The sequence below is a fragment of the Besnoitia besnoiti genome, chromosome V, assembly GCF_002563875.1.
Source record: "Besnoitia besnoiti strain Bb-Ger1 chromosome V, whole genome shotgun sequence".
NCBI lineage: Eukaryota > Apicomplexa > Conoidasida > Eucoccidiorida > Sarcocystidae > Besnoitia > Besnoitia besnoiti.
In genome coordinates this window covers 3969645-3997586 of record NC_042360.1, presented here as the reverse complement: position 1 = coordinate 3997586, position 27942 = coordinate 3969645, and the positions used below count along the sequence as shown (strand labels likewise).

At 56.2% G+C, this 27942-nt stretch overlaps 1 protein-coding gene across 1 annotated transcript; it reads left to right on the top strand.

Annotated features, from left to right (window-relative positions):
• Nucleotides 1-210: 210 nt before the first annotated feature.
• On the top strand, nt 211-27445 carry BESB_063710 (uncharacterized protein; the record flags this gene model as incomplete). Its single annotated transcript, XM_029364785.1, has 50 exons — nt 211-366; nt 735-836; nt 1434-1523; nt 2125-2158; nt 2628-2751; nt 3142-3265; nt 3562-4054; nt 4391-4540; nt 4799-4908; nt 5271-5417; nt 5783-6553; nt 7102-7202; nt 7554-7644; nt 7974-8067; nt 8465-8565; nt 8962-9111; nt 9640-9864; nt 10198-10328; nt 10898-11026; nt 11351-11451; nt 11784-11846; nt 12158-12253; nt 12390-12478; nt 12879-12975; nt 13387-13525; nt 14105-14194; nt 14406-14487; nt 14821-14910; nt 15275-15465; nt 15911-16060; nt 16479-16554; nt 16754-16917; nt 17558-17657; nt 18104-18169; nt 18748-18861; nt 19877-19966; nt 20379-20516; nt 20812-20860; nt 21175-21265; nt 21684-21737; nt 22041-22192; nt 22481-22714; nt 23257-23415; nt 23695-23800; nt 24284-24390; nt 24656-24766; nt 25174-25276; nt 26621-26786; nt 26971-27032; nt 27259-27445. 50 exons carry the CDS (start codon nt 211-213, stop codon nt 27443-27445), a joined length of 6840 nt encoding a protein of 2279 aa, XP_029219493.1.
• Between the last annotated feature and the right edge of the window lie 497 nt (nt 27446-27942).

The window sequence follows — 27942 nt, the reverse complement described above, 5'->3', positions numbered from 1 at the left end:
GTCTCCGCGTCCGGCGGCTCCTCGTCGTCGGAATTACACGGCGAGGAGCCCCGAGGCCCCAGTGGTTCCGTCTTTGACCTCGGGACGCCTTCCTCTCAGCAGCTTTGCCTAGGCACGCACGTGAAGCCTTCTCCGTGTACGTGTCTGCGGTCGGTTTCCTGGCGCGACTCCGCGTCGCTCGCTTCCGCTGAGTCTTCTCCCCTCGCCGCGATGCTGCAGCTCGCGTCTGCGCCGGCTCACGCCGCGCGACCACCCCGCGGCGAGCTGCAGACCTCCTTCGGCGCCGGACAGCTGGCCGTGGCGGTGAAGCTTTACTCGATTTCGCTCTCGCGCTCGGTCGCCGACAGTCTATCCGCCGACATGAAGGTGAGAGCATGCAGGCGCTGAGAGGCCGCGAGGCCACGACGCCCGTGAGCAGCAGGCGTTTTCTAGTGCACACCCGCGCCGCGTCCTCCGCCCGGACGCGTCCCGCTCCGTGACGACCCTTTTGGAACGAGGTCGCCCATGGTTCGCTTGTCTCTTCGGTCTGCGGCTGCGCACCCGCCGAGCCCGCACCGGTCCGCTTACACAGACGTCTCTACATGTTTGTCTGTGTCCGCATGGATGTCTGTACGTTTGCGTATATGCGTGTATGCGCCTGTGTATGTGGAGAAGCAGAGTCCTGTCCACTTGGAGTCAGGCGTGTCTGGTCCCTCTGAGTCTCTTTCGCTCTCTGCCGAGTGTCTCCGCCTCAGCTCGCCGTCGCCGTCATGTACCGCGATGAGGATCTCTCCCGCGTCTGCCAGCAGAAGGAGCGCGTCGCGTTTCGTGTGGTGCCTTCCGGGCGAGAGGGGCCGGTAGGCGCAGCGATGCAGGCGCGAAGCTGCGAAGTTTCCGCCGGCACGACCAGCAATTGCGGAAAGTAGACCTGAAGCTAGTGATGCATCTGAGTGGGTAGAATCGGGTTATTCTGTTGCGCTTGTGCTCATCTACGGAGCGCAGGATCAAGTAGGTTTTGCTGCGCTGCGTGGAGAGAACCCCGTGGATGCAGAGACATCAACGTGCAAGGCTGTGCTTTCGGGTATACTGGAAGGCACGGCGTGGCTAGGCGGATGCAGCAGCTGCCGTGTTAGGGCAGAAAGGCGTCGGATCTCCTTTGCCAATGAACCAACCCCATTCAGCACCGGCTGTGCCCTAGCTGTAGCGCGGAAACAAGCGTCAACATACACAAGGGACCTCGATCACCTCTATTCCTGCTACATATATACCTATGTGTGTAGATATCCCCTCGGCACAAGCGGGAACCGCGGGATCTTTAGGGCGACTGCGCCTGCATGCGTTTGTTTGACGGCAACACACTCGACTGAATAGACGCGTGTGGCCCGAACGTGGAAGTAAGTGAATCCGCTCGTTGCTTCCGGCTGTGTTTCTCCACGGTGTTGCCGCCTGTGCAGCTGTTCATCTTGATCGAGAGAATCTTCGTCCTTCCGTTCTTCAGCGACTTCCCCGTGGGGCGGCCTGCGATTGACATTCTCGTGGTCGATGTGAGTTTCTCAAGAGCAAATGAGCTCTTCATGCAGTCGCCCAGCGCGTGAACAGAAGTCTATGGATATCTTGGACTCAACGGGCGTGCGCCGAAAATCTGCTACGTCTGCCACGTCGCGTCGTCAGGCACAGAGGACTCGTTCGTCGGAACGCCGAGCCTTTTCTGATCGCTCCTACGAGCCTTGGCAGCACCGGTTCGATCTGTGTCTGTGTGAGAGCTCTTCCGCGTCGCCCTCTATCTTTTCCATCTGTAAACCCGTCCCGAGGCCGCCTCTCAGCGCGATTCTGCATTCTCTTCGATCTACTGTGGTTTTCTTGTGCTTCTACGTTTCTAGCTTTTCCATGCCCCTGTACCCAAATATTAGCGTTCAAAAAAGGCAGACGCAAATCTCTGCCCCCTTTCCGACCGCGGCCGTGTCTCTGTTTCTGCGCATTGCTCCTCGTCTGGCTGCACAAGAGTTGATTATCCGTGATTTTAGATACAAGCTAATACGCATCGATCCGTCACTGTGAAATGCCTGTATTCGTGCGAGAATGCCTGCTTCTGCGCGGATAGAAGGGTCTTTTTGAGGACGTTAAGCGTGTGCATGTTTCTTTCAGGAATCTTCGAGAAATCTGAGGAACGAAATTGCCAGTGCGCGCCTGAACCTCGGTCCCGGGTATCGGCATTTGGCACGGCTGAACAAGACCCGCGACTATCCGCTTTACTGCGGACGCGGAAGCGACGAGCAGGCAGGCAAGTCCACAGAAGCTTTTTCTTTAAGAGCCTGCCAACCTCCGTCGCGGAAATGCACTCACACCCATAGGGCTCCCGTGGCTGTCTATCTGCACGCGGAGTGAGGTCGGGAACCTGTAGAGAACTTCGTGTTCGCATATACCCTGCGCTGCAGACTGCCCATATTTTGTGTATGCGGAGAAGGAAGTGATATGTGTATACATTTTTTCACATTTAGATGCGTATCGGTGTCCTGTGGTACACGACCACGCGAGCACCCCGCGCAAGAAGCAAACCCCGAGGGAAACTTGATGGTTCGCGTCTGCTGATGTCTTGCTTTCGCATTGCTGTGTCCGATTCCGCTGTAAACTGTATTTCCTTTTTCCAGGAACCGTCAAGCTCTTTGCGCGCGCGGCTCAGTATCCAGAGAATTCGTTCAATCCCGGATTTCTCTGGGACTCGGAGGCGTTGAAGCGCGTCACTGATGCCGCTGTTTTTGACGGCGGGAAAGGGTACGCGGCGACTTTTTCTTTTCAACCGAGACGAGAAATGTGGCCATCGGGCTGCGTGCAGCGGTGGTTTTGAGGCTCTTGCAAATCGCGTCCGTCCTTTTTCGGAGCGGGAGCGAGAGGACGCGAGTTGCCTTCGCCGCGTGCGCGTCCTGTGTCCGCGCTACGGGGACGCTTCTGGCTGGGGCGGGTGCACGAGGCGGGCAGCACAGCTCTCGGCCTCAGAGCTATTCTTTTCCTCTTCCTTCCAAGTATCTAGAGCTCTTTAGTTACCTGCCTGCAAGTTGGTGTGCAGTGCAACGGTGTCGTCGTCTCCCGTTGCCTTTTGTTCGTCCGCAAGGATTCCTCGCAAGTGCGCAGTGCGGGTGTCCCTGCGTCGTCTTCCTTGTGCAGGAAGCGAGATCGCCGCAAAGGCGTGGAAGGAGTCTCCTCAAAGTCGCTCGAGGATTTGCGGCTGCTAATTGACAACGCGAGGCACAGCCGGGCGATCCGAGACACGACACTGGCACGTTCGCAGGTAGGCGCTCCGCCGTGCGACGCACCCGCTGCATCGTCAGCAGTCGAAGCTGTCCAAGCTCGACTCGTTCTCTCGCGCGCCTGCGAGTGAAGGTGGCGTGTCTCGGTGGCGCTACATGTATGCTGTCGCCTCCAGGTTTGAGTCTGTCAGTCTTTGGTTCACCTCGTTCCACACTAGGTACGTCCTGCTGTCTAAGTGCGCGCCTGATGCGTGGTAGGGCGTCTGCTGTTCACGCGGTCTCGCTTGTCCTCTGCCACGAGCGCATGGGATCTTTTTTGCGGGGTGTCTGTGCGAAGCCACTCGGAGAGGCGACAGCCGGCGCCCGCGGGACGGCGGTCTCGGGCACGCGCGTGAGGCGGCAGCAGCTACTCCACGAGGCTCAGCAGCTGCAGCGGGCGGAGATGAAGGAGCTACGGGGCAAGCGCTTGCTGGCGGCTCGGCGGCGGACGGTCCGAAACCTGCGCGCCGAGTTTGCGCAGCGCGACTGGGGCGACGCGGAGCAGGACGAGGAAGAAGACGAAGAGGAGTGGGTGAGGCGTGAGCTTGAGAGAAGGGAGCAGCTGCGCCGGCAACGGGAAGCCAAGACTGTGCTGTATGGCGACGAGCGGGAGGCTGCTGCGGCGCTGCGGAAGATACGCGCACGCGCCCTTGAAGTATCGCTCGCGAAGCAAAACGCGTCGGTCTCCAGCTGGGTGAAGGTCACGCTGTTCAACGAAGCCGGCGACGAGAAGGACGAGGAGGAAAGTGCCAAGCACGTCAGCGTGTTCCCCGAACTCAATGTCAGGGGAGGTACGCCGCCGGGTGGGAAAGGCTGAACCAGAGCTGAAGCCCGCGAAAACGGCTGCGTCGCGGGCTTGCACAAAGTGTGAATGTGCACTGCCTCGCGGCACGCACGAACCTAAGCCCTGCGGGAGATGCATGCAAACGCACGCGTACTTTCGCTGTGGTGCTAGTGCACTTCTCGTCGTCTAACTTTCCTCGTAAATCGATGTGACCACGGTCGTCCCCCGAGTGCGGGCGGCGCGCGATGCTGGAGTAGAAAGGGGGGCGTTGGGGGGCCGGTTTTGAGGCCACCTGAGGAGATGAGCAAATATCCCCCTCGTTGTCTCTGGCTTCTGTCTGCAGGGAACTGCACCCTTCGAAGCTTAGCTTCGTTTTTTCTCGAGACTTCGCCGGAGGAGGTTTTCACAATCTGCCCCGTGCCTCTCTTCTCGCCGGACTGCATTTTTCGCACGATTGGCGAGTTCCTGCGGGACAGCACGTCGGAGTCGTCGGGTGAGAAGAGAGTGAAATCACCGCGCGATTATGCCGGTCGCTGGGCGCTCCAAACGGTTTTTGACGAGCCCTTGATTTCGCCGGTCCGCGAATCTGAGCTGCGCGGGGCGCCTCTTGCACCTCGAAGCCCTATGCACACGCAAGAGGTTATGATACTCAGACTGGCGCGCTCACACGTGGGCATTCAGGCCGCATCCCGCTTATCTACATACGTACTTGTGTGGCGCTGCGTATTTAACCATGTGTGTGTCTTTACAGTGGGCAGTGTCATGTGGCTTCGATCGCCTCAGTATGTGTGCAACAACCTGCTCGACGCCGTTCTTTCCCGAGACATTTCTCTCGCGCGCATCACAGACGAAATCGATCCGGTGAGTCCCCTTTTTCGAGCTTTGCGAACAGCCAGCTAGTGGCGGCCTCCGCGCATTGCTTCAGCTGCACATCCCGATGACAACTTGTCTTTGTTCCAGTTCGTATGTTTTTCGGGCGCGTTCTGAGGGAATGGGCTGTGACCGTATCCAATCATGGTCGCTGCCTCCTTTGTCTCATGCGCATATATATAGATATATATATAGATATGTCTTCGTATAGATATGTCTGCATTCAGGTCTGTATATATCTGACTCTATATCTGTATTGATTTGCACCGTGGTGCCTCCTCCTGCGATGGTTAGCAGGGCACACTCTCTCGATGGAAGCCCTTTATTTCCTTTTCGTATGCCTATCCTTGCAGAAAGACGGAGATACCCTGTACTGGCACCTCTTCTCCTCGTGCCAGTGCATAAGCGCATGCAGCGTTTTCGCCTTTATCGCGACGAACATCGCCGTCGAGCTCATCGAGAAACAGCTCTTCAATATCTCCGAGGACTCGCTCCTTATCGTAAGCCGGCCCGTGGGTGGTGTGCCACAACTGCGCTTAGATGGCTGCATAGTTTTGCGCACTTGCGTGCTGATCGAGGCTTTCATCGACTGTATCCCTCCGCGTCGCGGAAACATTTTTCACACCTGCAAATGGTCCTGCGTGCGGCAGGGCGCAAGCCGTTCTGTCTCGCCCCTCCGCAGCTGAGAGGCCTGAAGTTAACCGTGCGCTGCAGTCCGCACGTCCTCTTGCTTTGCTGTTGATCTCTGTTCATCTCTGCCTCTCTGGTCCTTTTCAACCTGTGCCTCGGCTTCGCGCTAGCGGCGCCCTCGCAGACCCCCAGCGGTTGAGCGACGTTCTGACGGCCCGGTCTGTCCTGCCTGCAGGGCTCCTTCCCGTTCGATAACCCTGCACCGCGCGTCGCGACACGGCGGGAGAAGGCGCGGCAGACAAGCGTGGACGTCAAGCGTCAGGAGACGCTGGCAGAGCGGCTGGAGACTCTGCAGAGGCGCGTCGCGCGCGCCAGCGACCGCACCTTCCACCTGGTGCATCTGATCTCGCTCGAGACGCGGGCGAGTCAGGGCGATACGCTGACGGAGCGCGAGCAGAGGGACTTGGAAGAGTGGCGGGAGCTGAAGCGCGCAGAGGAAGGCAGGCGGCGCTTGGAGCTCTACTCTAAGCGGAGTGGCGAGCCCGAGCCGTTCCACGACGGGGGCGGGATGTGGGTCGACGACGGGCTGGACAGAGACCTCGAGGACCGCGATCGCTTCGACGACCGCCCCCGCGGAGACGGCGACCGGGGGGAGCGCGAGCTCACGGAGGCTGAGGAGGAAGAGCGCCGCGCGCGCCAGGGATGGAAACGCGTCACACCTGGAGCTGCTCGGACCAGCGGCGGCATGAACGCCTTCAACAGACTCATGCGCCGCAAAGAAGGCGAAACGCTCGAGGAAATCCGCCGTCGCATCGATCGCACCGAGCGCGAGAGACGCGCCAAGGCCGGCGAATGCGACAGACTCGACCACGTGGAGCGAAAAGCCATTAAGAGACGGAAGGTCCTCGAGGCGCTCAAGCGACAGTGGACCGGCGGCGACGTCGAACTGCGGCTCCTACCTGATGGCCATCCCTTCCACGTCTTCAAACTCTTTAAGTTCGACCGCGTGAGTGAATCCTGCCAGAATGCTCGCGGCTCACGCGGCGAGGGGAGTTGCCGGCGTCGGCTAGCAAGTTTTAGTGCGGAATTGAATGCCACTGAGACAGACGCGATACCTGCGGGGCTGTGACTGACTGGCAGACCGCCTTTCGGAGCTGCAGGGAAGTCCTTCCGGCTACATCGAGCTTCTCAGGCGGCTTCGGCATCGTTTTCGCTGACTCGGGAGTGGTCTGGTACTTCCGCTGTATCAAGATGGGCGGGCCGTAGCGAGCGAGCTCGAAGGAGAGCCTACCGGCAGCTTCACTGCTGGTGTGTGCCTTGAAGTGAGAGCGGACGCGGATGCATAAGTCTCTAAAACTGCGTGCATTTGCACTCTTGGCGAGAGCTTCCAGGAAACCAATGAAAAGCGAATAAACGCGAAAGTCCCTGGCTCGAGTTTGAATGCCAGGGCACTTGTGAGGCATGGCATAGCGTGGCCTTTTTGTGCTTCACACGCTGTTCGCGTGGAGTTTGTACGCGCCGCGAAGCTTCCCGTCCTGCTGCGCCGTTTTTCAGATGTTCATGGCGAAGACGGCGGCGGAGGCGGTAACGAGCGGAGGGCACCTCGCGATTTTGGTGCTGGGGGACGAAGAACACAGTATCGAGGAGGCGAGCAAGTAAGACAAGCCACAGGCCAGTTCCGGCGTCGGTCAAATCCGCTTCAGGCGGTGTCCCAGGGTGGCTGGGAGGGTCGCCATGCTGCGCATCACTACAGAGTGCGAGAGCGGCAGGAGTCCTGTTGTTTCCTCGAAACACGAGAAAAGTGTAGGACAGGTTTCCGTTGACGTTGTGCGGACCAGCACCGCGCTGGAAGACAGACGGACTCCGAGGAGGCTTTTCCCGAGCAAGAGATCTTCTTCGGTGTAGCACCGATGTGTTAGGCCGTAATGCTGCGCGGAAGAACAGAACTGCGGGGTAAATTCGTCACATTGGTCCTGTGTTGTGGGAGATGTATCTTGTTTCCGCAGGCTGTACGGCATCGAGATCCAAGCGCAGAGAATGGTCAACGATGCTGTCGTCGAGCTGAAGAAATGGGGAAACAACCAGGTCTGTCTGAAGGTCAGAGCGCGACCGAATCAAAAATGCTGCAGAGACAGGAGACAGGGAGTTTCGGTCAAAACACGGGGCTTCTGCCGACGGAAAGGACCTGAAGATCGCGTGCGTGTGTTTGTTTAGTTTATGTCGAAAAGCCGCTCCGGCATCCACGCACCAGACCAGGTTCTGTCGGTTTCGGAAATAAACGTCACAGAAGACGTGCACTTCGATCAACCGCGGCCCAGAGCAATAGTGTTTGATTCTCGTCCCTGCGATTGGGTACGACCATCCTGTCGAGGGAAACGCTCTTACGCAAAGTTTCCTTTGTGGGTGAGAAACTGCTGTCGCTTCAGGGCGTGAAAACGGGCACGTCGAAGAAGGGCTTCACGAAGAAAGCGGAATCAGCTCGCAACTACCGCTCGGTGCTGCAGGCTCACTTGATGGCCGGTGCGCTCAGAGGATCTCACATATAGTTTTTTGGTTTCTGCATCTTTCCACCGGCATACACCAACTGGTTTCGCCGGGACTGAGCCCTGGACTTGTGTGTCTGTGCCCTAGACCCTTGATCTTTTCTCGTTACTGTCTTTGGTGCGACTGCGCCTTTTAATCTCAAGTCTCTCGGTTTCGTCCCTTCCGCGCGCGAAGCACTGCTTTTTCTCGAGAAAGGATGGCCATGCTCCGCGGTCTTCGGTGGGTGTGCGAAACGTAGGAAGGCGACTTCGAAGCGCGGGCTCCTGAGAGCCCGCCGTTTTGTCATACACGTGCGCGCCTTTAGGTGGATGTCTCGCTTTCTGCCCTGTAGTTCTTTTGGAGCCTGCTCTAAATCCGTCTTCTGCCCTTTCAGCTGTTGACTACAAGGGCTTCCGCGTCGTCGTCTTGCCTCTGCCAGCCACCTTGCCGAAGCTTCTCAACTGGCCGCAGCCGGTCTCGTCGCAGCTCTCGCAAGTGAGAAACGAACCCTCTGCAAGCCGACGCGCAGAAAGGATTATGCCACGCGCATGCGCTAGCTTTGCTTACTTCCCGCGGTCGTTTGGCGCCCTGATTTCTGCGGTCCTGCAGGCCCCCGGTGGCATTCTTACTCAGCCCGCTCCGCAGCGCCGGTCGCCACGCTACGCAAATAATCTTAGCCGCCTCACAGGCAGTCATGCACAGGTGCCTACCCCGGAGTCAGCGAGCTTTAAGGGGTAGATCTTAGCTGTATCTGTGTGCGCCTCGGCCTGTGGCTCTGCCGATTCTTTCCAAGTCTCGCGCCAAGGCTTCTGCCGAGCTCCGTTTGAGACCTCTGCAGGCGTTGTCTCGCTTCTGTAGCGCTTCAGCGGATCTGTCTCTTGGATTTCCCAGGAAGTTGCGTTCGTCGAGGAGCGTCTGAACTTGGCGTCTGTGCTCAAGCCTCAGACGTGGCGAGTGACAGCGCAGCCGGCGGAGTTGTGGATGAAGACGGTGCTTCTGTCGCTCGATCCCAGCAGCGACGACTCAGTCGTCTTTTACCGAGTGAGCCAGAGCGCACACTTGCGGCCTTTTTGGCTTACTGAGTCAGTGGGAATCCCTGCCCACAAGAGCAGCGGGGCTTACATGGGCGTCGCTCACCCGTACGCGTATAGACTTATGGGCTCTCCACCGCGTTGCTTCCGTGCATAGCATACAAAATTACTTGTGCAGATGCTACGCGCATCTGCGTTAAGCGACTGAAAAGTTATGCATCTACATATGAGACATGTGCGTAGGAGCGCATCTTACCACATCGTATGCGTGAACGCGCCACGCACACGAGAAATGTGCCGACGCTGTCGGTCCGTTTTCTCCTCCTCACGTCCCGTCCGTCGCCGCAAAGGCCCTGCAGCAGCGCATATCCACAAAAGGCAGTGGGTCTAGTAGGGACTTGTACTTATGCTGTAGACATCGTAGTGTGGGCTCCCGCGAAGAGAGCACGGGAGAGCCCCGCGGCTGGTTTGGTGCGTGCGGGTTTCTATCTCGCTTTCTTTTTTGTCGACGGGACGATGACTGCCTCCTGTTTCTCAGCTCTGCTTCGCGTTCCCACAAATGGCAAGGCTGAACGTGGACACCTCGAAAAGCCGCCTGGCGTTTGCGGGTTTCGAAACCGAGTGCGAGCCGAAAATCTGCGAGCGCATTCGTTGCAACGCCTTCGTCCACTCGCGGGACTTCGAAATGGCTATGCGCCACCACCAGACAACGCAGCAGCAAGAGGAAAATCGTGCATTAACGCGCCTCCTCCAAAGTGTCACCGTGAGAGTCTCATTCAAGCATGCGGAAAACCGCGCACATAACCATCTGTACATCCAAAGAGTTCGCGTATAGTAGCCTCGGTGCTTCGCCGGCGTTCTTGTCAGCTGCGGACAGTGCCGGGTGGCGTACGTATGCGCCGAGATAGAGTGCGTCGCGGACCCGAGAATGAACTCGATGCGTATGCTGACGCATGTATCAGGGGCGCGCATCGCGACGGCGACCTGCGTGCATCATGTACATGGATCTAATCTTATAGGCGTATGTGCTGTGCCCACGCTGTGCTTTTTCTTCATGGTGAATCTGTGGCCTAGGCGTGACCTGCGCGATTCTCAGGCTACCAAGAACGCGAACGCCTCTTACTGGCGAGATCTGCAGCGACCTGCGCGCGACGTGTCCGTCAACGCGTACGCGGACCCCCTCGTTCATTCGCCCTCTGCTAGCATGTACGACCCCCGGAAGGCCCTGTAAGTCAAGAGAAAACGCCCACGTCCTCTCCCTCACTTGTGCATGTCTAGGGGTTATTAGTGCTCACTCGCTACCATGCGATGAGAGTAGACGCATGCCGGCAGACCCCTGGAGCCCAGCATCAGAGCCGTGACAGGCATGTGCACACACATGCGTCCGTAATTGCATGCGGCCACGTGCATCGTCCTGCCTAGATAAGTGGCTTGGCGTACCACACTGCAGGACAAGGAAGGACTTGTTTTGGCTGATGCATACCCGTATGAGCAGATACGCTTGTGTACACGGTGTTGTAGCTTCATGCGTCAGCCGGGGTACCAGCCGTTTCGGTGAAGTCTGAGGGAGGCCACATGGCCGCAAGCGTCTGTATGCATCGATTTACATGTTCACGGAGATATACTGACCCGGCGAGTGTACAGTCAAACACCGAGGCAAAGCCCGCTCAGCCCCATCAAGCTGTGCACACTGTGGACTATCGCCACTCCGTATACGTCTATGAAACTATGGAACGGTGTACCTGCGAGATCCCGTCGCGTAAAGCACACGTGTCTTTGGATGCTCTGTTCCTCAGCATGAATTTTTTACTTGGACAGAAGAGCACAGCTTACAAGGAGACGGCAGAGCCGAGCACCGCGGGACCCATTCCGAATCGCCGCGCGCGGCTGCTGGCCGTCGCGGTGCAAACGGAGATTTTGAACAAGTGCGTCAAATCAACAGAAACAAAGACTCTGGCTTTATCCTCCCTGCTTAGGAATGAGGGATTCGTGGCAGGTGGTGTGGTGCGCCCTAGCATGAACGGCGACGGAGTGACATATGGTGTTGGGATACGCGTGGACACTCTGTAGAATAAACGAACGAGGGACTCTTCTAAATATAGCTGTTTGCACAAACGCCCAAAACCTATAGATAGAAAAGCAGGGGACGGTGCCATCTGTACTGCTGGCACGTGCTTGTAGACCCCCTCGAGGGTCTCGCTGCTCCTTCATCTTGTTTTTTTTTCACTTGCCTTCTCTCGTCTGATCAGGGCGCTGGCGGAACTGGAGTGTATGGCGCCCTTTGCGCCGATGGACTCCATCAGCCTCACAGAATTCCTCCACCTGAGGGGAATCAATATGCGCTTTCTTGGTGAGACAGACGACCCGCTGCCGCACGTTTCACCTACACGTGGAGCCTTGCGGCACATATGCTCCCTTCTCCACATACACAGACCTGTATGCACATTTATATGCTTGCACGCATCGCATGTGCATGCTTTTGTATAAGGGTAGGGTTAGGAATGCGGTGCACCACACCTGTTCACGCACACTGGAACACGCCTCAATTTTGGTGATGGTTCAAGCTCTCCTTGGTGCGCGGACTCAGGCTTCGGTTCGTGTCTCTGAAAGGGATGTTGAACTGTGGAGCGGGGGGCGTTCCGGGGCTGTCAACGGTGGCGGATCCGCTGTGCGCACACTCAGGCTTGATGATCCGGGGGACGCGGGCAGCTTGGCTTCGCCACATGCTGCTGACGGAAGTCGTAGGTGAGTCCTTTTCTCTCGCGGCACGCGCAGTCGCTCAGAGCGTGTCTTTTCGGCAGAGCTCGGGCGCCTTTCGTTCTTTCCGCGAGACTGGCCAATGATGACATCCATGTGCATTGTTTCATCCGCGTCTGTACACACGCCCGTGTGCAACATGTGGGGTAAAACCGCCCACAGTGCGTAGAGGCACGCGCATGCATACAGTTCTTTTTCGTACGCGTCACGTTCTTTTGCAGCGGCGTGCTTGTCTATGTACGTACGTGGCTGCAAATGCGTCTGCTGTGTCCGAAACTTGCGGATTCGTGCGGCTGCAGCGCGGACGCTGAAGCGGATCTTGAAGGACACCCTGCGCTGCCTGGTCTTCGCGGCGCGCAGCTACCTGCAGGCGGCGATATCTCGTGCTCAGCAAGGTAAGGCGAAGGCTGCTCAAACTGAGAGTCCGGCAAACAACATAGACAGCGGCAGCGGCGAGCTGTGCGTGCACGAAGACAACTTCCTGTGGCTTGCAACGTAGGCGGTTTGTCTGCGCGTGCTCCCTTTTTGTAGGTCGACTGAAGGGAATTCTGAAAAAGCCGACTTTCGACCCGAGTGGGGTTGACCGAGACAAACGGCTCTTCCGCCGAGACTCAGGAAGCGTAAGCGCTGCTGTTTCAACTTTTCTCAAAGGAAGAGCGACTCAGCTCGGTAGCCTGAAAGGCACTTTGTCGCACCCCAGTGAGTTTGAATAGCGAAGCACGAGGAAACCAGAACTGATCTAAGAAACCACTGAATCGTAGTCTCCCCCTCTTCCGTCGAGTCCCTGTGCGAAGCAGCATGCTTCGCGTGCGGTCTCTGGAAAACGCGGAAAACAATCTGGCTCCCTTAATTGGAGCAGGGCCGCGAGCCGTTTCCTTCCTGTGAATTGTAGGCGCAGGATGGGTTTTTCTTCTCCCGTGTCCTTGAGGGGTTCAGATGCCCAAAGCATGCCCCGTGTCTCTCGAGACGGCAGCAGCGATAGCGAAGCACGCATGCGTCTGGTTGCCGATTTGCTTGCAGCGGGACGGGAAGGAGAGCGACGACGACCGCCCCTGCAGCTTTGGCATCTCCAGCAGCGACGAATGGGACACCGAGCGCTGCCACGATGCCCCTGACGGTGAGTGGCCCAAGTTGAAATCCTGGTGCTCACGTATCGCTGTGAATGCGCAAAATTCCGGACGAGGGACGCCACTGGCGAAAAACGCGCTTCTGTGCCTCCTTTTTGCTGCTCGTCTGCGTCTGATAATCTGGACGATATACACGGGGGAGTATTGGTAGGTTACATAGCTGCGTATTTACTCTGCGTACTTGTATGCATGCACCCTACATTTATTTCTACCTTTCGCATCCTCTGCTCCTCGAGAAGTGTCTCGTAAACAACTGCGCACATCCACCGAGGGCAAACATGGGGCCCATGCGAGCATTTGGGAGTCTCTAGAGACTCTTTGCAGGCAGGACGCACGTGCGCGACCGGTATGAGCATGACGATATGCGGGATCCATTACCCTTTGTGTTGCCGCATGCGCAGAGAAAAAACTAAAGTTTAGCCGCGGCGCTCTCCTCCGCGAAGCCGCCCTAAACATCCCCTTCGATGTCGCGACGCAGCTTCTGGACGATCTCCCGTACCTTCTCGACCTCATGGCTCAGAAATTCCGGCAGTTCTCCTGGTAACAGCTGCTGTTTCCACTTGCATGTGCTCACAACTGCCGCTCTATGCCAGTGTAGCTGCGCTGTTGTCTGTCCGAAAATCCGAATGCTTCACCCGGGGCGTTCTCATGCTTCCGTCTGGAGGGAGCCTGTCTCTAACGTATATGCGTTTTATATCTTTACTAGTTGATGTATTTGTGCGCCTCTGCATTCGTGCGTCCGACTATTTTGTCGTCACAAGACAGCTCCGTCTATAATGCAGTTGAGCACGTTGCATAGTGACTGCATGGATCCCATCCTCTGGTTTCGAATGAAAACAAATGAGGGCGTGCGTTGGGCGTCTCCTCGGCACGCTACGTTCTTCCCAGCGATTCCAGTGGATGGCACCGCAGTTCCGCGCGCTGCTTCTACAGTGGTGCTTTCCAGCTGCCTCGCCTTGCTGAGGTTTTCGCTAGACCCGCTGCTGGATGCAACAAGACTAATACTTACATATTTATTGGGATGTGGTCATGGGGGGAGGACAGCGATTTCGACACACTTGTGCGCGAAAGTTGTTGCCGGCTCACTACATCGTTTCATCCTGCGGGCGCTGTCTTTAGGACCGACATCGTGGTGTTGAATCTCTTCAACCTCACGCTCGGCGACTCCTCGGAGAGCGATGAGTTCTGGGGGAGCTTCCTCGCTCTAAAGTAGGCCTGGCGCGTCGCATGCAGATCCACGCAAGCCGACCGTTGGACACTGCACGAACAACGAGCGCGTTCGTCAGTCTTTGAGGATTGTTGATTTCTGTGAATAGGCCTGGGAAGCCTTGCTGCGGCGGCAACGAGGCTTGGGCAGGGAGCCGCGTCAACTACATTTGTTCATCCCACTTCCGGGTGTCCGACGGCTGGTTCCATGCAGATGCAACGAGTGCTTCGACGTGGAGGCGGCGAGCATCTCCAAGAGTTGCATCAGCCGCGCGGCTCTCTACGTTGCGATGCAGGTAAGATGTAACGTGGTGAAGTGCCAAAAACTCTCTTGCTTGCTGCGAGCGTCTGGCTGCTCTTACCCTCCTTATCTTTTGTAAAGGAAAGCTCTAGAGTGTGTCTTGAAGAGAAGAGATCTATCCGATTCAATGCTGGACATAGCCTCCGCACCGGATCGTCAAAGCAAAATCAGACAGAGGCGCGTCGCAGACGACGCGCAAACAGAAGCGCGGGAAGACGGTTCAACCGCTTTGCTGTCCTGTTCTACGATGCCCGCTGCGTTCTATTCCCCGGGGTCTCCCTGTCATATTTTTCGACTTGTATTGGGTGTCCTTCCGGCATGCGTCCAGCATCACTGCGGCGTCTCCTTTCTGCCTGGGGCTGGCGCTTTGAACGACATGCGACCGTCTGCTCATCCGCTCCAGCCGTCGCACCTTCGAGTAGGTCCTTGCGCTTCGGCTGCACTGCCTCTCACTGCCGGCGGCGCCCGTGAACGCGAAGCAAGGCACCATTTGTGGAGAGTGTTTTCGAGCTTTTTCGCCCTTTCCGGGTTTCGCTCCTTCAGATGTAAAAAAAGATCCGCGCTTGTACAACTATGCTCGCTTCAGTTTGTGGGCGTCGGCGAGAGGGGAGACGACCCGTTGCTCTTGCTTGCGGAGGCAGCGATACTTTGAGGTTGTTCGCGCCTCCACCTTGCAAAGTAGGTTTTTTCTTCACGTCTCCAGAGCCGCTACGTGTATGCATATCTGACAGTGCCCTGCCAAGTGTAGACGCTGTTCCGAGGAGGCTCTCTTTTCTCTTCAGATGTGGCTTCCAGCCTTGAACCGCACGCTGGAGCTGCCATCTCGGCTGCCACTGCTTCAGCTCGTGACAGATCCGAGCAGAATTCCTCTCAGCTGCCAGCAGGACCAGCAGCTGGTGGTGTCCCCGTCCCCCTCGCAGATTCTGCTGGCCAAGATGATGGGTCACATGCTCGTCCAGTGCGCAGTCCCGCTGTAAGTTTCGTTTCTGGTATTCTCAACAGGGCAGCGCCGCAAGTGTAGATGGCGGGAAGGGGGGAGAACGAGAGGGGTGACCGAGACCGGCTGCATCGTGCTATACAGCAATTTGGATCCACTCGCGGATGCAGAGACGCGTGTGGGTGCGTAAATGTGCCGCCAAGCGCAAACTGTACGTGACTGCACACGAGGATGTACCGTACAGATGCAGGTCTTCGCGTAAATGCATACTCCAGCACGCAGACGCCGGCAAGGGGTTATCGAATTTCGTGAAGCACCAGAGTGGGATCGGCTCGACACCGCGCAGAGCGCGTACATGCACGTGTCGATCCAGGGCAGCGATGGACGCAGAGCTCTCTGTCCGCCTGTTGGCAAGCACGATCTATGCATGCGCGTTTCAGTGATGCGGAACGGACGCTTTCGTGACTGCACTTTCCCGCAGGTGGCGTGTGTGGGAGACGGTGGAGAAGGGTCTGAGTACGGCGGATCTCCTGGCGCTCTACGTCTCGACTAAGGCACACCCTCTGTTGATTCGCCAAGACAACTGGCACCTGCCGAATGCAGTCCTGGATATCGTTGGATGTGCAGTCAGGTCAGTGCGCCTGGAAAAGGTCCCTTTCTCGCGGGCTGCTGTGGAATCTGTGGGCGAGCGCGCCTGCGGCCGCTGAGGGGGCGGGGACGTGCGCGCGGCAGAACGCGGACGCCTGTGCCGCGTGTGTAGAGGGGGGTTCTTGCACAGCTTTCAACGCTGCGTATGGAAGCGAGGCTGAAACCGAGTCTGCCATGTCGATCGCGCATGCAGCCGGTAGACAGATTCTACATCGGTATTTGTCTTCTTTCGGCCCCCTGGCTTGTGTCAGCTGTTTGCGGGGCTGGGACGCTTGATGGCTGCGCAGATTTGACTGGATCTGTTTTCTGGTTCGGTGAACGTAGATGCGTCGCTGTTCGTCGTCTACTCTGCGTTTCCTTGCCGAGACTGAAGTATGCTCCTTTTTTTCTCGTCTTCGCAGATTCGGAGTTTGGCAGGTCGCGCGCCATCTGGCTGAGAGGTGCCTGAACCTCTACCCAGAATCTCATGCAGCAGCAGTAAGCGTGCGCAGTGGACCGAGTTGGGACACGCTGAAACTTTCGCGCTGTGTGAAGGTTTTGTGCTGTGGACTCAACCGCGCCTGCGTTGGTTCGCATTCAGAGCTTCGTAGCACCGACATCGTCTATGTATCTGCTTCAGTGCCAACTGCGCCTGTATATCTCATAGTTCGCGCGTCTGCCCGCCTCCCCTCTTCAGACTCAGGCGCGTCTCATAATCTACCTGATCGAGCTCCACGGACGTGGCTTGCCGCTCTCGAACCCGCGCTTGCCTGCTATCATCGCTGCGGCGGGGCAGGCGGTGAAAGACCACTGGGAAGGCACGCACCCGGCGCGTTTGGACATTCTCACGTATCAAGCATGGTGAGCTGTTCGTCTTCAGGAGAGAAAAAACCTCGAGCTCCCGCCTCCGCGCGCGCTACCCGCGAAGCTACTCGCGGGCACGCCTCGCACAAGACTCCTGCGCTAAAGTCCAGATGCCTGTATTCGGAGTCCGCACATCGGCGTACACCATATATATCGTCTCTCGTGCGTTGTTTGTAGGACACTTAAACCCCCCTACGTGCGGAAGCCAGACTGTTTTTGTATTACTGCACTTTTAGGGTTTAGGAAATGGGTCGATTTTACCCAGTGCTGTCGCGCCCTCAGTCACGGGCGTGCGTGCACCGCCCCTTGATCAGTTTCTATGTTTTCCTATAACGTACACCCTAAACCCAGATGGAATGCCTTGTTAGAGTACGCGTACTCTATACAGGGTGCGCTGCGCCAGTAGCGGCGTTTCGCTGTCTCCTCAAGCGTACGTATGTATACACACACGTGTACAGACACGCGCCTGTAAGCGCTGATTGAGATTTCTGACGATAACTCCACATCCGTGCGTTCATTATTTCACAGAACCCCTTTTCATGCTTAGCTATCTGCATAATGTTGAGCTGTACGCTCCCGTGTTCATCTGTGTCTTCCTCACGATTGCACCTTGTTTCTATTTTGCGGTTTTTCACAGGCACATGCACGTCTCTGGCGATCTCGAAGAGTCTGCTTTGCTGCTGCGCGAAGCCCTGAGTCTCGCAGGCGTTATGAGCGGCCAGAGGAGCTACACGGATGTGCGTTTCGGCGCTTGCGGACTCCTCATATTCCTATGCTTCGCTCTCTACACTCTTGTGCCTTTGCAGTTGGGGAATGGTCCCTCTTTCTCTCACCGTTTTGCTCTTCGGTCCTTTGTTTCACGCCACAAGCATTTCTCATTGGCCTGGTGCACTACACGATTGGTCTCGTTACCGTTGTCCTTTTCTTCCTACCTTGCGAGTTTCTTGCTCTCAACTCCATTCTCGCACGACAACGCCGAGCGCGTTGAGACAACTCTTTCGTTTTTATATATATAGATAAAATCAAATGTAATTAAACCGGTATTCCCGTGGCTTTGCTTCCCATGCACTGGCTTTCCGGGAGGTTGACAACATCCTCGACACGTGTGTCTGCGAGAACGCAAATACGCGCGAGAACTTCGTCAGTCCGGTGCTTTCCGAATTGCGTGCATGCCTGCGTTCAGCGCCAGGATGTGCGCAAGCTGCTGATGCTCACGTCCCTGTCTCTGAGGCCCTTCAGAGAGCAACTTGTAAGTTCTCACCTTGTGACTCTGGACTCTCTGTCATGACAACTCCCCTTCCACAAAACGATGGATGAACCGCTTCCGATCGTCTCGCTGCGCTTCTTTTCTATTAAAATAGGTGCACTAATGGGCTCGCTAATCTTTTCGTCCCTCGCGCGGTAGCTGTATTTCACTTCACCTGCATGCGCACACACATATGCATGCATCTATGTATTGGCGTCTGCGTATATACCTTTGCATGAGTCATTTGCTTCAGCATGCGCGCTACAAGAGAGACGCGTGATGCGGGCGCATCGACCGATCTGCGTGGCGTCCCGTAGCTCTGCGCGACCGTCCAGGGGCGTATTTGCTGATGATCGATGATCGACGAAAAGCGACGTTCGTGGCGTCGCCCCCGAGACCTTGGACTTTCCTGTTCATGCTGAACTCCACGTGCAGTTTCTGTATGCGTGTGTACCCCTCCGTCGAGCTGCGGAGTCCCGCTTGCCTGAGGCTTGCCCGCGTGGCGGCGGTCGATCGTGCGCGTGTTGTGACTTTCTTCAAGTTCGATTGCATGAGTCTCCTGTCGCCTGCTATCTTTTCAGCAAACGACGACTCCCCGCCAAGTCACGAACGTGCGCATGGCGGGGCTTCTGCGTCTTCTGGCGCGCGTGAAACTGCTGTGGCTGCTGGAGTGCGACCAGAAGCAGCAGCTTCGGGTAGGTGGCGAGAGCGGCTCCGACCTCTTCGTGCATCAGTTTGCGCGGTCTTCCGCTGTGTGCGTGGCGACCAGGACAGCGTACCTGCGTAGTGGTTCTCCGCCTCTCCTCTCGTGTCTGCAGCCGTATCCGGTGGACTCGCTTTCGGAGTCTCTTTTCCCAGTCTCTGCTTCAGCGGTTTGCCTGTGGCATCAGCTGCAGCTTTGGCGCTTAAAGTGCAGTTCTCGAGTCCTTTCCTTGTTCCCTGTCTCGGCGAGCGCGGAATGGCAGAGTTTTATTTTTCTGTCTGCTCCGCGCACTGTGCGCTTCGGATCCAACGTTTTTCAGTCCTCTCCCACCCGTTGGTGGTGTTCCGTTGGATATGAGACGAAGCTGTGATTTTTGCTTTACACAGCTTTTTGCGCTAGGAAAGGCAAGGGAGGGCAACTCGTAAAGGAGGCTACCATTGGTGCCTGATCCTTCCTCTACTACATCTCTGTCACTTGGCTGGGAGGCGAGTTCGGTTTCCGTTCGTGTATTTCGCCGGCTGTTCTCGTGTACAGCTGCTTCAGGGAGGGCGGTGAAACTTTGTCTGCACGGTCATGCCGGGTTGCGTCCAAGATCATATTTGAATTCACAATTTGATGTTTCCACGCGCCCTCACGCATTTTTTCTCGTTTTCAAGACTTTTCGTGCTTGCAGTAGGGAGGGAGGAGGCTCACTGTTCGCACTTTTTTCCCGATATCCCTACTGTGGACCTGGGAGGCCCGAGCTGACTTGCCTCCCTGTCGCATGTTCCATCTTTTTTTGGCGCTCATCCCTCTTCCCTCTTTTACCTTGGCTGCTGGCTGGTGTGCGTTGGTGTCGGCGCGTCTCCGGCCGTGTCGCCAGGGACCCCTCGCCCGGACTGCTGTATTCAAAGCCCAAGCGCCACCATGGAGGGTGAAGGCGGGGCTAGATGCAGGGCTGCGCAGGCCGCTCCAGAAGGCGCAGTGATGTCCCACGAGTATCCGATGCTTTTTCGTGCTTATCGCAGGCGTTCAGTCCGCCGGCCTACCGCCTCACGCTCGCAAGAGAGGCCTGCAACTGCCTGCAGTGGGCGCTCGACGCATACGACTTCGCTTTGGTAAGAACAATTTCTTGGAAGCAAAGAGCACCTTAAACCGTAAAGTCATTTCTAGCTGCTTTTGCATAGTCGTCGCATGCCTTGCGCTACGGATTCGCAGATGCTTGCGGCGATATGAAGGCAGCACGCAGAGACCGCCAGTGAATTCTGAATCTATAAAAGCAGGAGAACAATATTGAGTGCGGCGCAGAATGTTCAGTATTTCCTCGCACTCCACGGAGAATCGGTTGACGAATATTTTCTCGTCAGTCGTCGCGGATGTTATGAACCCTGTCCTCGTGACTCTCTGCGCAGTTTTCTCAGCCGTTCGTGCAAGTCGTGTGCATGCTCCTCCGTGTACGCCTTCCTGGTGGTGCACTCTCGGTCTCTTCGCTCCTGCAAAAGTGGTTTGTCCTTCCTCTGCGCCGTCCAGGGCACATCTTCGCTGCTCACTGTAGGCACTGCGCACGAACTAGCCCTTGCGATGGTCGTCTTGAAGGAGGCAACCCGCAGCGACGATTCGGTGTACCTCGTCGAGATCGCCGCTGAGCTTGCTGCGACGGCGCTGAGGGTAATGCGAAGTACACGAAACAGGAGACACATTTGTGAGAAGCGAGAAAAAACGCCGTCCGTAGATCTGCGTAGACACCTGGGTGGCTGCACGAGCCGCAGCTAACGAGCAGATGGTTCGACGCACGCGCTGGGCACGCGGATGTGCGTATGTATATGCGTATATACTCTGTCATGTTGAGATGCTTCCACAAGGGGACTTGCCGCGCGGCATCGGGTACCACGCTGAAAAATTAGTGGAACGCCTTCTCCCTGCAAACTCTCACGTCTCTTCCGGATGCTTGCTTGTGTTTCAGGTGCGGACACAGCTTCTCGGCAAGGAGCATGTGTCGACGATCAACTCAGGTAGGAAAGATTCCCATACCTCTCTAGGCATTGCCCACCTGGCCTGAAAAGTGTCTGCGCTCGTGTGTGGCATACGCTAACGGATCTTCGTGCATTCATCGATGAATTTTCGCCATACACCTCTATGTTCACGAGCCTCGGCGCGCATAACTACCGCTACATGCATTTGCGCATTCATGAACTGTAGGTGGAAGAGTGGAAGCTGGTTTCTGGCCTTCGTGGCGCCCCTTGGCAGCCGGTGACACATGTCTCGGGCGCCAAAGCGCTATTCAGTCTCCCGTGTGCGCTTGTTTTCTTTCCTTGTCGACTTGCAGCCGTCCTTCTGGCGTCGCTTGTGGCTCAGCAGGGCAAATACGTGCAGTCCATGAGTCTAATGGAGGCGGTCATTCGCAACACCGTCATAAGGTGAGGATGTTTAAAAAAGGGGGAAAACACTATGCGGCACGAGTAGCCGATTGTGTTGCCGCTTGCCGCCGGTGCTCACGTGCTGCCTCCGGTCCCCCTTTATCAGGGCACGGATATGCATATATACATGTGTACACGCCCACTGGCGGACGAGTTTGCTGCATCTGGCGCTTGCCAGGTGTTTTTTGCGCCTCAGTTGCATCTCTGCCTACACCGGTGCTGCAAGCGCCGCCACCCCTGGCGTACGCCGCTTCTCGTGCCCGTGTTTCCGTCAGGCCGCCTCTTGGAGCCCACACGGCTGCGAGGTGTCTATTCCCCGGCTTCTCAGGCGCGCTTTCCTGCCGCTAGACCTGACCGGAGGCATGCTGGCGCCACTTCCAGTCTCCCGTTCTCTGGTGGTTTCTCATTTTTTATTCAGAGCCACGCGGTCCCCCGCCAAGCGACGCTACCGACCAGACGATTCGTTCGCAGTGTAAGGCTTCGTGGGCGACGGGTCTCACGGCCGCAAGCGAGCCTAGTGTATGGCTGGCGAAATCAGTTTCACGTGGATGGGGGGCGCGTCAATGCAGTCAATCGCTAACACCTCGCACGTGCTTTCGACTGTGTCTTAGTAGAAGGCGATTCGCTGCGCGTTCTGGTGTTCATGTGCTTTTTTGGATCAACACACCGAAGGGCACAGCGCGCCTTCAAGTTGTCTGCCGATCTACGCTCCCCCGAGGTGTAGAGGGCTTAAAGTCCTCGTCCGGTTTTCTGTAAATCTTTTCACGACCCTCAGGGCCCTCTGGTGTCTTCCGGACACCTTTTTCTACGGCACGTTTCAGCGGCATGACCGTCATGTCCAGGCGCGCGCGCTGCATGCAACGCTGATCGCCCATCGAAAGCGTAGACAGATGGAAGCCGTCGAGAAGGTGCAAAAAGAAAAAGCGAGTACGTTGCGAGGCTGTTGCGGTGTCGCGGTTGTCTGTGCTCTTGCATCGTTACTGCAACACAAGCTGCGCTGACTTCTTCGTGAAACCAATGCTTACGTGTGTATGTGAGCCGCCGCTGTATATCTGCGTGGCTAGGGTGTGTATCGGGTAGCCAAGAGTGGGCACTTGGTGGTGTATACGTGCTGGTGGGTGTCTATATATCTGTGTGTGCCTACACGCGTACCGTTCGCTGCGTATGTGCATGCACGGTATCGCTGGGGTGTTTTTCTGGTTTTGTTGCCCGCAGAAAAAAAACAAAAGGCGCTGGCGCTTCAGCTTAAACGCATTGCTAGGGGGGAGGAGGGCGACGCTCCGGGTAGCGAAGCTGAGATCTCCTCTCTCGACGATGCAGGCGACGATGATGGGCTGGCGCTGACCGAGGATGTCTTGGCGAGTGAGGACAGACGCGCCCACAAAGATCCCGACGCGGAGGTGGCAACCATCACACTTGCTGAACAGTCAAGAGACTGCTATGTCTTCGGTGAGACGAAAGCGCCGCTCTGACCACGCAGAGGAATGGCGCGCAGCGTGGATGCAAGGCCCCATGCATCGGCAGACATATATCTATCAATGTATCTTCTGCCCGGGTAAATCACGACTACGTCTGCCTCAGGCAACACTTTATGCGCGCAGTTTACCGTGAGGCTAGTGCCCGGCTGGAGACTGTTTGCCAGAGCTGCCTCATTATCTAGAGACCTGTCTGGCAAACGCGTCAGCATGAGCCCGAAGACGCAGATACACCCAGTTACCTCTCACTGATGCTTCTTCGCCGCGTGGTTTCCTTTCTATCCGCGTGCATCCGTAGTACAGATATTTGCAGGAAGAGTACCGCTGCATTCAGGAGCAAGGGATTGGATTCGCCCTGCATATCGACTTCACCATGCGCTAGACGCGAGCTGAGTAACACACGCCCCCATTCTTACAAGGCTCCGCGTGCCGGTGCCTTTGAAGATGCGTAGGAGCACAAGCAAAACGGCGCATGTTGAAGGGAGCGTTGTATACGTTGTATTGTGTGTTCATCAGAAACGCGACAAGACGAGGCTCCCTCAGATCTGCTCATTCCCATCACAACCGATGTTGAAGAGACTCTTGTCCGCATCTACATCAACTACGGCCTCGACAGAGCCGTGGAACGCCGGCTGTTTTCTCTTTTTTTGACGCTGGATGTCCTTGAGAAAAAAGGTACATGAGAGAAACTTCTGCATGTTGTTGGAGTCTCGAGCATGTGCATGCGTACACTTGGATCTGGTTCAGATCGTCGGGCATGTGCATTTCGACTGAGCGCAGAAAGAGAATCAGTTATTTGGGCGTATGTGGAACCTTGCATGCATCAGCAGGGGTTCTGTGTTCCGAAAATCGACAAAATTTTGACTCCCACGCATAGAGCTACTCATCTGCGGACCTCTGAGCTGTGTGTGTGCTTTCCTGCTATTGCGTCTTCTATAACTTCTCCTCTTCCAGGCTGCCAGAGCATTGCTGCGACATTAGCCCGATATCAGCAGGCGTCGGCGGGCGACGGGCATCAGTTCCTCGGTTACTTGAACTGGCTTCTTGATTCCTCTGTCAGGTGCGTTTTGCCTTTGTTCTTGGGGTTTGCTGTACACCGCTCCCTTTTGGAGGCATGGCCATTCGCGTTTCTCTGGTTCCAAGCGTGCTTGTGTGCGTGGTTATTTTTCTCGCACCTACCAGGGGTCCTTCTGCGCGTGGGAGTGGAGTGCGCACAACACCGCCGCAAATGGGCGACGACTGCACGCGAATTTTCAGACTCGACGTCGCGGGAGTGGTGTATCGACTGCAAGGACTCTGTCCTTTCATGTTTCTTGACTCTGCTTATCTGTTTCCGTTTAATGCTCAACTTGCTGGACGACACAGTTGAGCGCAGGATTTAGAGCGGCGTAGCATCTCGGACAAGGAGACCATCAGTCTGTCATAGTGCCTGTATCTCTTGAAATTCCTGTGTGGGACGCCGCGAGCGCGTGTGCAGACCTGCCATGTGGTAATCTGCCTACGTGTGGATGTCTGTGCTGCCTTCTCGTCCCGCCGACCGCAGCTCGGACTTGCAAATGCTCGAGTACATTCAGCACTACCCGCACAAGTTGTCGCTGGCGCAGATTCTTCATCCCGACGGGGATTTGTCCTTTGCCCTCTGCCATGCAGGTAAGCGACCTGCGCAGGTTTGCGTGTGCATGCATACGTGCCCGGTGTAAAGGCATACGTCGGTGCGTGAATGATTGACTTGCACGTACGTACGGACCGACCTACGAATGCATGGCGGCTGTGTCTGCGGCGGTAGGGTGACTGGAAAGAAGGCATTAAGGAGTTCGGTGTCTTGACACAAAGCCCCAAGTAGCGTATGCCGTATGAACAGCGAAAGAAATACGGAGCGTCTCCTGTGTTCCGGTCCTCGCTTCGCGTTTGTCAGCCGCGCCCACGGAGGGATCGAAATACACAACCGCGCTGGATCGCTACGTCAAAAGTCTAATTAACAGGGCGCAGGCGGCGGTGTTTGACGTCCATGTCCGTCTATTGATGGGTAAGGAGACTGCCGGTCCGCAGGCAAGTGGTCTGCAAATGTTACACTTACTCGAGGCGCCTGTGTAGACGTGAGGGGCGTATATATTCAAGCCTTGCACATGCTCGCACGCATCTGATGCGATGGGACGTGGGATTCCGGGTGTATAACGTATCAGTAGCGTGGGTACTCATTTCCTACGCCTGTTGCGGCTTGCGAGCGAGAAGAATCTGGAGAGGTTCTGCTGGTATCTCTAGAGTATTTGTGAGATTTCTTCATTTACTGTCGCATGGAGATCTGTCGCGGGTAACATCAGTGGGTTTTTTCTTTCCTTTTTTGCTTGTAAATGGGCAGCCGGGTGCGGAAAAGCCATGTTGACGCGTCTGCATGAACAGTTTCCTCCTCTCGTTTTTACTCGCGGCCTACAGGGGAGAAACCCAAGCTCTTTGTGGCGAAGGAGATTCCCAGCTGGAAACAAAAGCTCATCAAGGCGATGAAGAAGATAAGGTGCATTCTCGTTCTTCGTGATGCGTAAGTCAGGGCTCGTACTGTCATTGGGTGACAAAAAGTCGCATGGGTACTGCCAATTCCGGGATCTTACCTCGAGACAGCACCTGTGGAAACATAAAGTCGAATCCACAAGTCTGCTCGCATGCTCGCATGCTTATCTCTGAATACCGTTTTCCTGATTCTTTTCACGAACAACGCATCACACTTACTGTTTTGAGAGCCCCAGTAGAGCGCGAGCGCAGGGCGATCGTAGAGAGCCTAGTTGCCTGTATCTCATTGGTGGCGTCGTCGTCTGTGTGCTAGATGCGATGTTGTTCGCTAATTCGGTTTGGATTATCTCGATTTTGTACCGGGAAGACGGGGGACTAGACGGCGTGAGGGTTGTGCACAATCGTTCATTCCACGCTGACGCAGCGTAGTCAGCCAGAGGCGGGCCAACTGGCCAATTGCCAGCCCACTGGTTCTCTAGCGGTCAGAATAGGCAAGTGGCGATGGGAGCATCGGTGGGGTGAACGTGGGGACCCTCCTCCCCGCAACGGAAGCGGAGCTGTGCAGGCGGGCCCTGAAAAACTGAAAACTGGGAATACGTTCGTTTACCACTGGAGAGCAAGACATTTCGGTGTAGAATGTGCACTGCGACCATCGACGAGGACGCTCATCTGCATACTTTGCTAGCCTTTCTGTCTGTGTTTTCTCGTGCGCACTCTCAATGCGTGGAATGCCCAGATACCGGACAGCCGCCGGACAAGTGTCCGAAGAAGACGAGAAACAGCAAGGTGATGGTCTCAGACTGGCATACAAAGAGTAAGTGACTATCCGGAAGGCCTTTAACTAGCTGTGGTGCCAGCAAGCACGACCTTAGTGCTCGCCTCTGGTCCATGCGTATGCCCATAGTTCTTCGTAGCACTATTATACCTTGTCCAAATCTGGCGAGCTTATCTTGTCTCCGAAAGGGTTTCGTCAACAAAGTGTACATTGTAATCTTGTCGGTCCCCAGAGTTCACTGCGCCAGGTTGCCGACTGGAAGGCAGGATAAGGCCGAAGATAGTTGGCTCACACTGTGGCAGGAGCTTGTGCCGATTCAATGGCGCTGCAACGTAGACGTGGCGTAGGCATGCTGCCTGGCAGCGCCGCAATAGGCGGGAAAGGGAGATTACCAAATACCCTGTGGAATGCCTGCAAACAGCGTAATGACAGAGCGTGAAGCGTGATCTACAGCTGCAGGAGTCTTCCTCTCGTCGCGTCGGGTGGTGATGTATAGTTCCTCGCGGACAGCAGTTAGACTGAGTCGCGGGCCCGTCTTCCGAGCTGTCGTCGATCTACGTGTTATTTTGCTTTGGATCGAACGCGTGATTCGTGAACGAGTTTTTCCTGCGCACACATCCGTGGTGCGGCGGTGCGTAGGCTACCGGACGAACTCAACCCGGCAGTGGCGCGCGCCACTAAGTCTCTGCTCAGCGACGAGAAGTTCCGCCAACTCTTTCCGTACCAGGTAGTTGAAGGTGCTGCGATCAACAAGATACGCGAAAAGGTACGCGCTATACAGACAGTGTATTCACATCTGCACGTGTGCAAGTGCAACAGTGGGGAGATGGTTTTTTACCTCACGAGTCAGTTACCGGGACCAAGACGGCGGTGAAACTGCTCAGATGCAGATATAAGTGAAGGTGGCAACAATAGGCTCTCGCGCGACGGATGCGGCTGTGTCTTCTCAGCAAAGTCTTCAAAACGGATATTCTCATATGCGAACCAACATTCGTCTTCCGCTGGATTTAAGGTACGCCGGCGTTTGGCTCTCTGGCGCACGGAAACAGAACCTAGGCTACTCTAGCAACTATACGAGAGCAATAGTACAGCATTGGCTCCATCCTAGCAGAACTGTACGGGGGATTTTTCAATCTAGAGTACAGCCGTCGTGATGGCGGGGCGTCACTGGAGACAGCAATTCTCTTTTTCAGATGGGCAATGAGGTAATGTGCCTCACTGTTGGCTGTGCTCTGCAGGTCTGAGGCGCTGGATATGCTAGCCAGTCTTCTTTATCACTTCATGGACGTCCGCATATTCAGGAAGAGGTGGGAACGAAGACTCAAGGACAACCGATGGGCAGCACCAGCAGAAGATGAACAGGCTGAGAGCGGCGCTGGCGCGGACCTCACGGAGTTTGAAAAATCCGATGCGTGGGGATCTTAAAGGGTGTCAGTCGTCTAGTGAACCACCTTTTTCATGGCGCAGTTGCAATGGCTTTTGCAGTGAGTCCCTGGTTAGGCAAGAACACTATTCGGTAAATCTGAAACAGAGCCGCTGGTTGCAGACTAAACACCTCGTGCTCGACGAGATGGGCAACGGATTACGTAAGACCCCTACAATAAGTGATGCTTTTTCTACATGAATCAGACGAGCACCCCCGCTGCTGCTTACATTATAGGGCTGCGTCAGGGGCGACTGCTGATTAAGTCCCAAAGCGTGGAAAAAATACCGTAGCTCAGCCCCGTACGTCGCGGTGGCTATAATGCACTAGCTTCCCTGTAATGACCCGCATTGCGTCACACACTCCAGAACGATTAATCAAGGCGAGCCAAGGAAGATGGATGACCATCTGAAACCGTCGGCCAGAATGACCCGTCCAGCAGACGCTCTGTAGCCCACCGGAATAATTCTCGCTTCGGGTGCGAAGGCTCCTGTGTTCA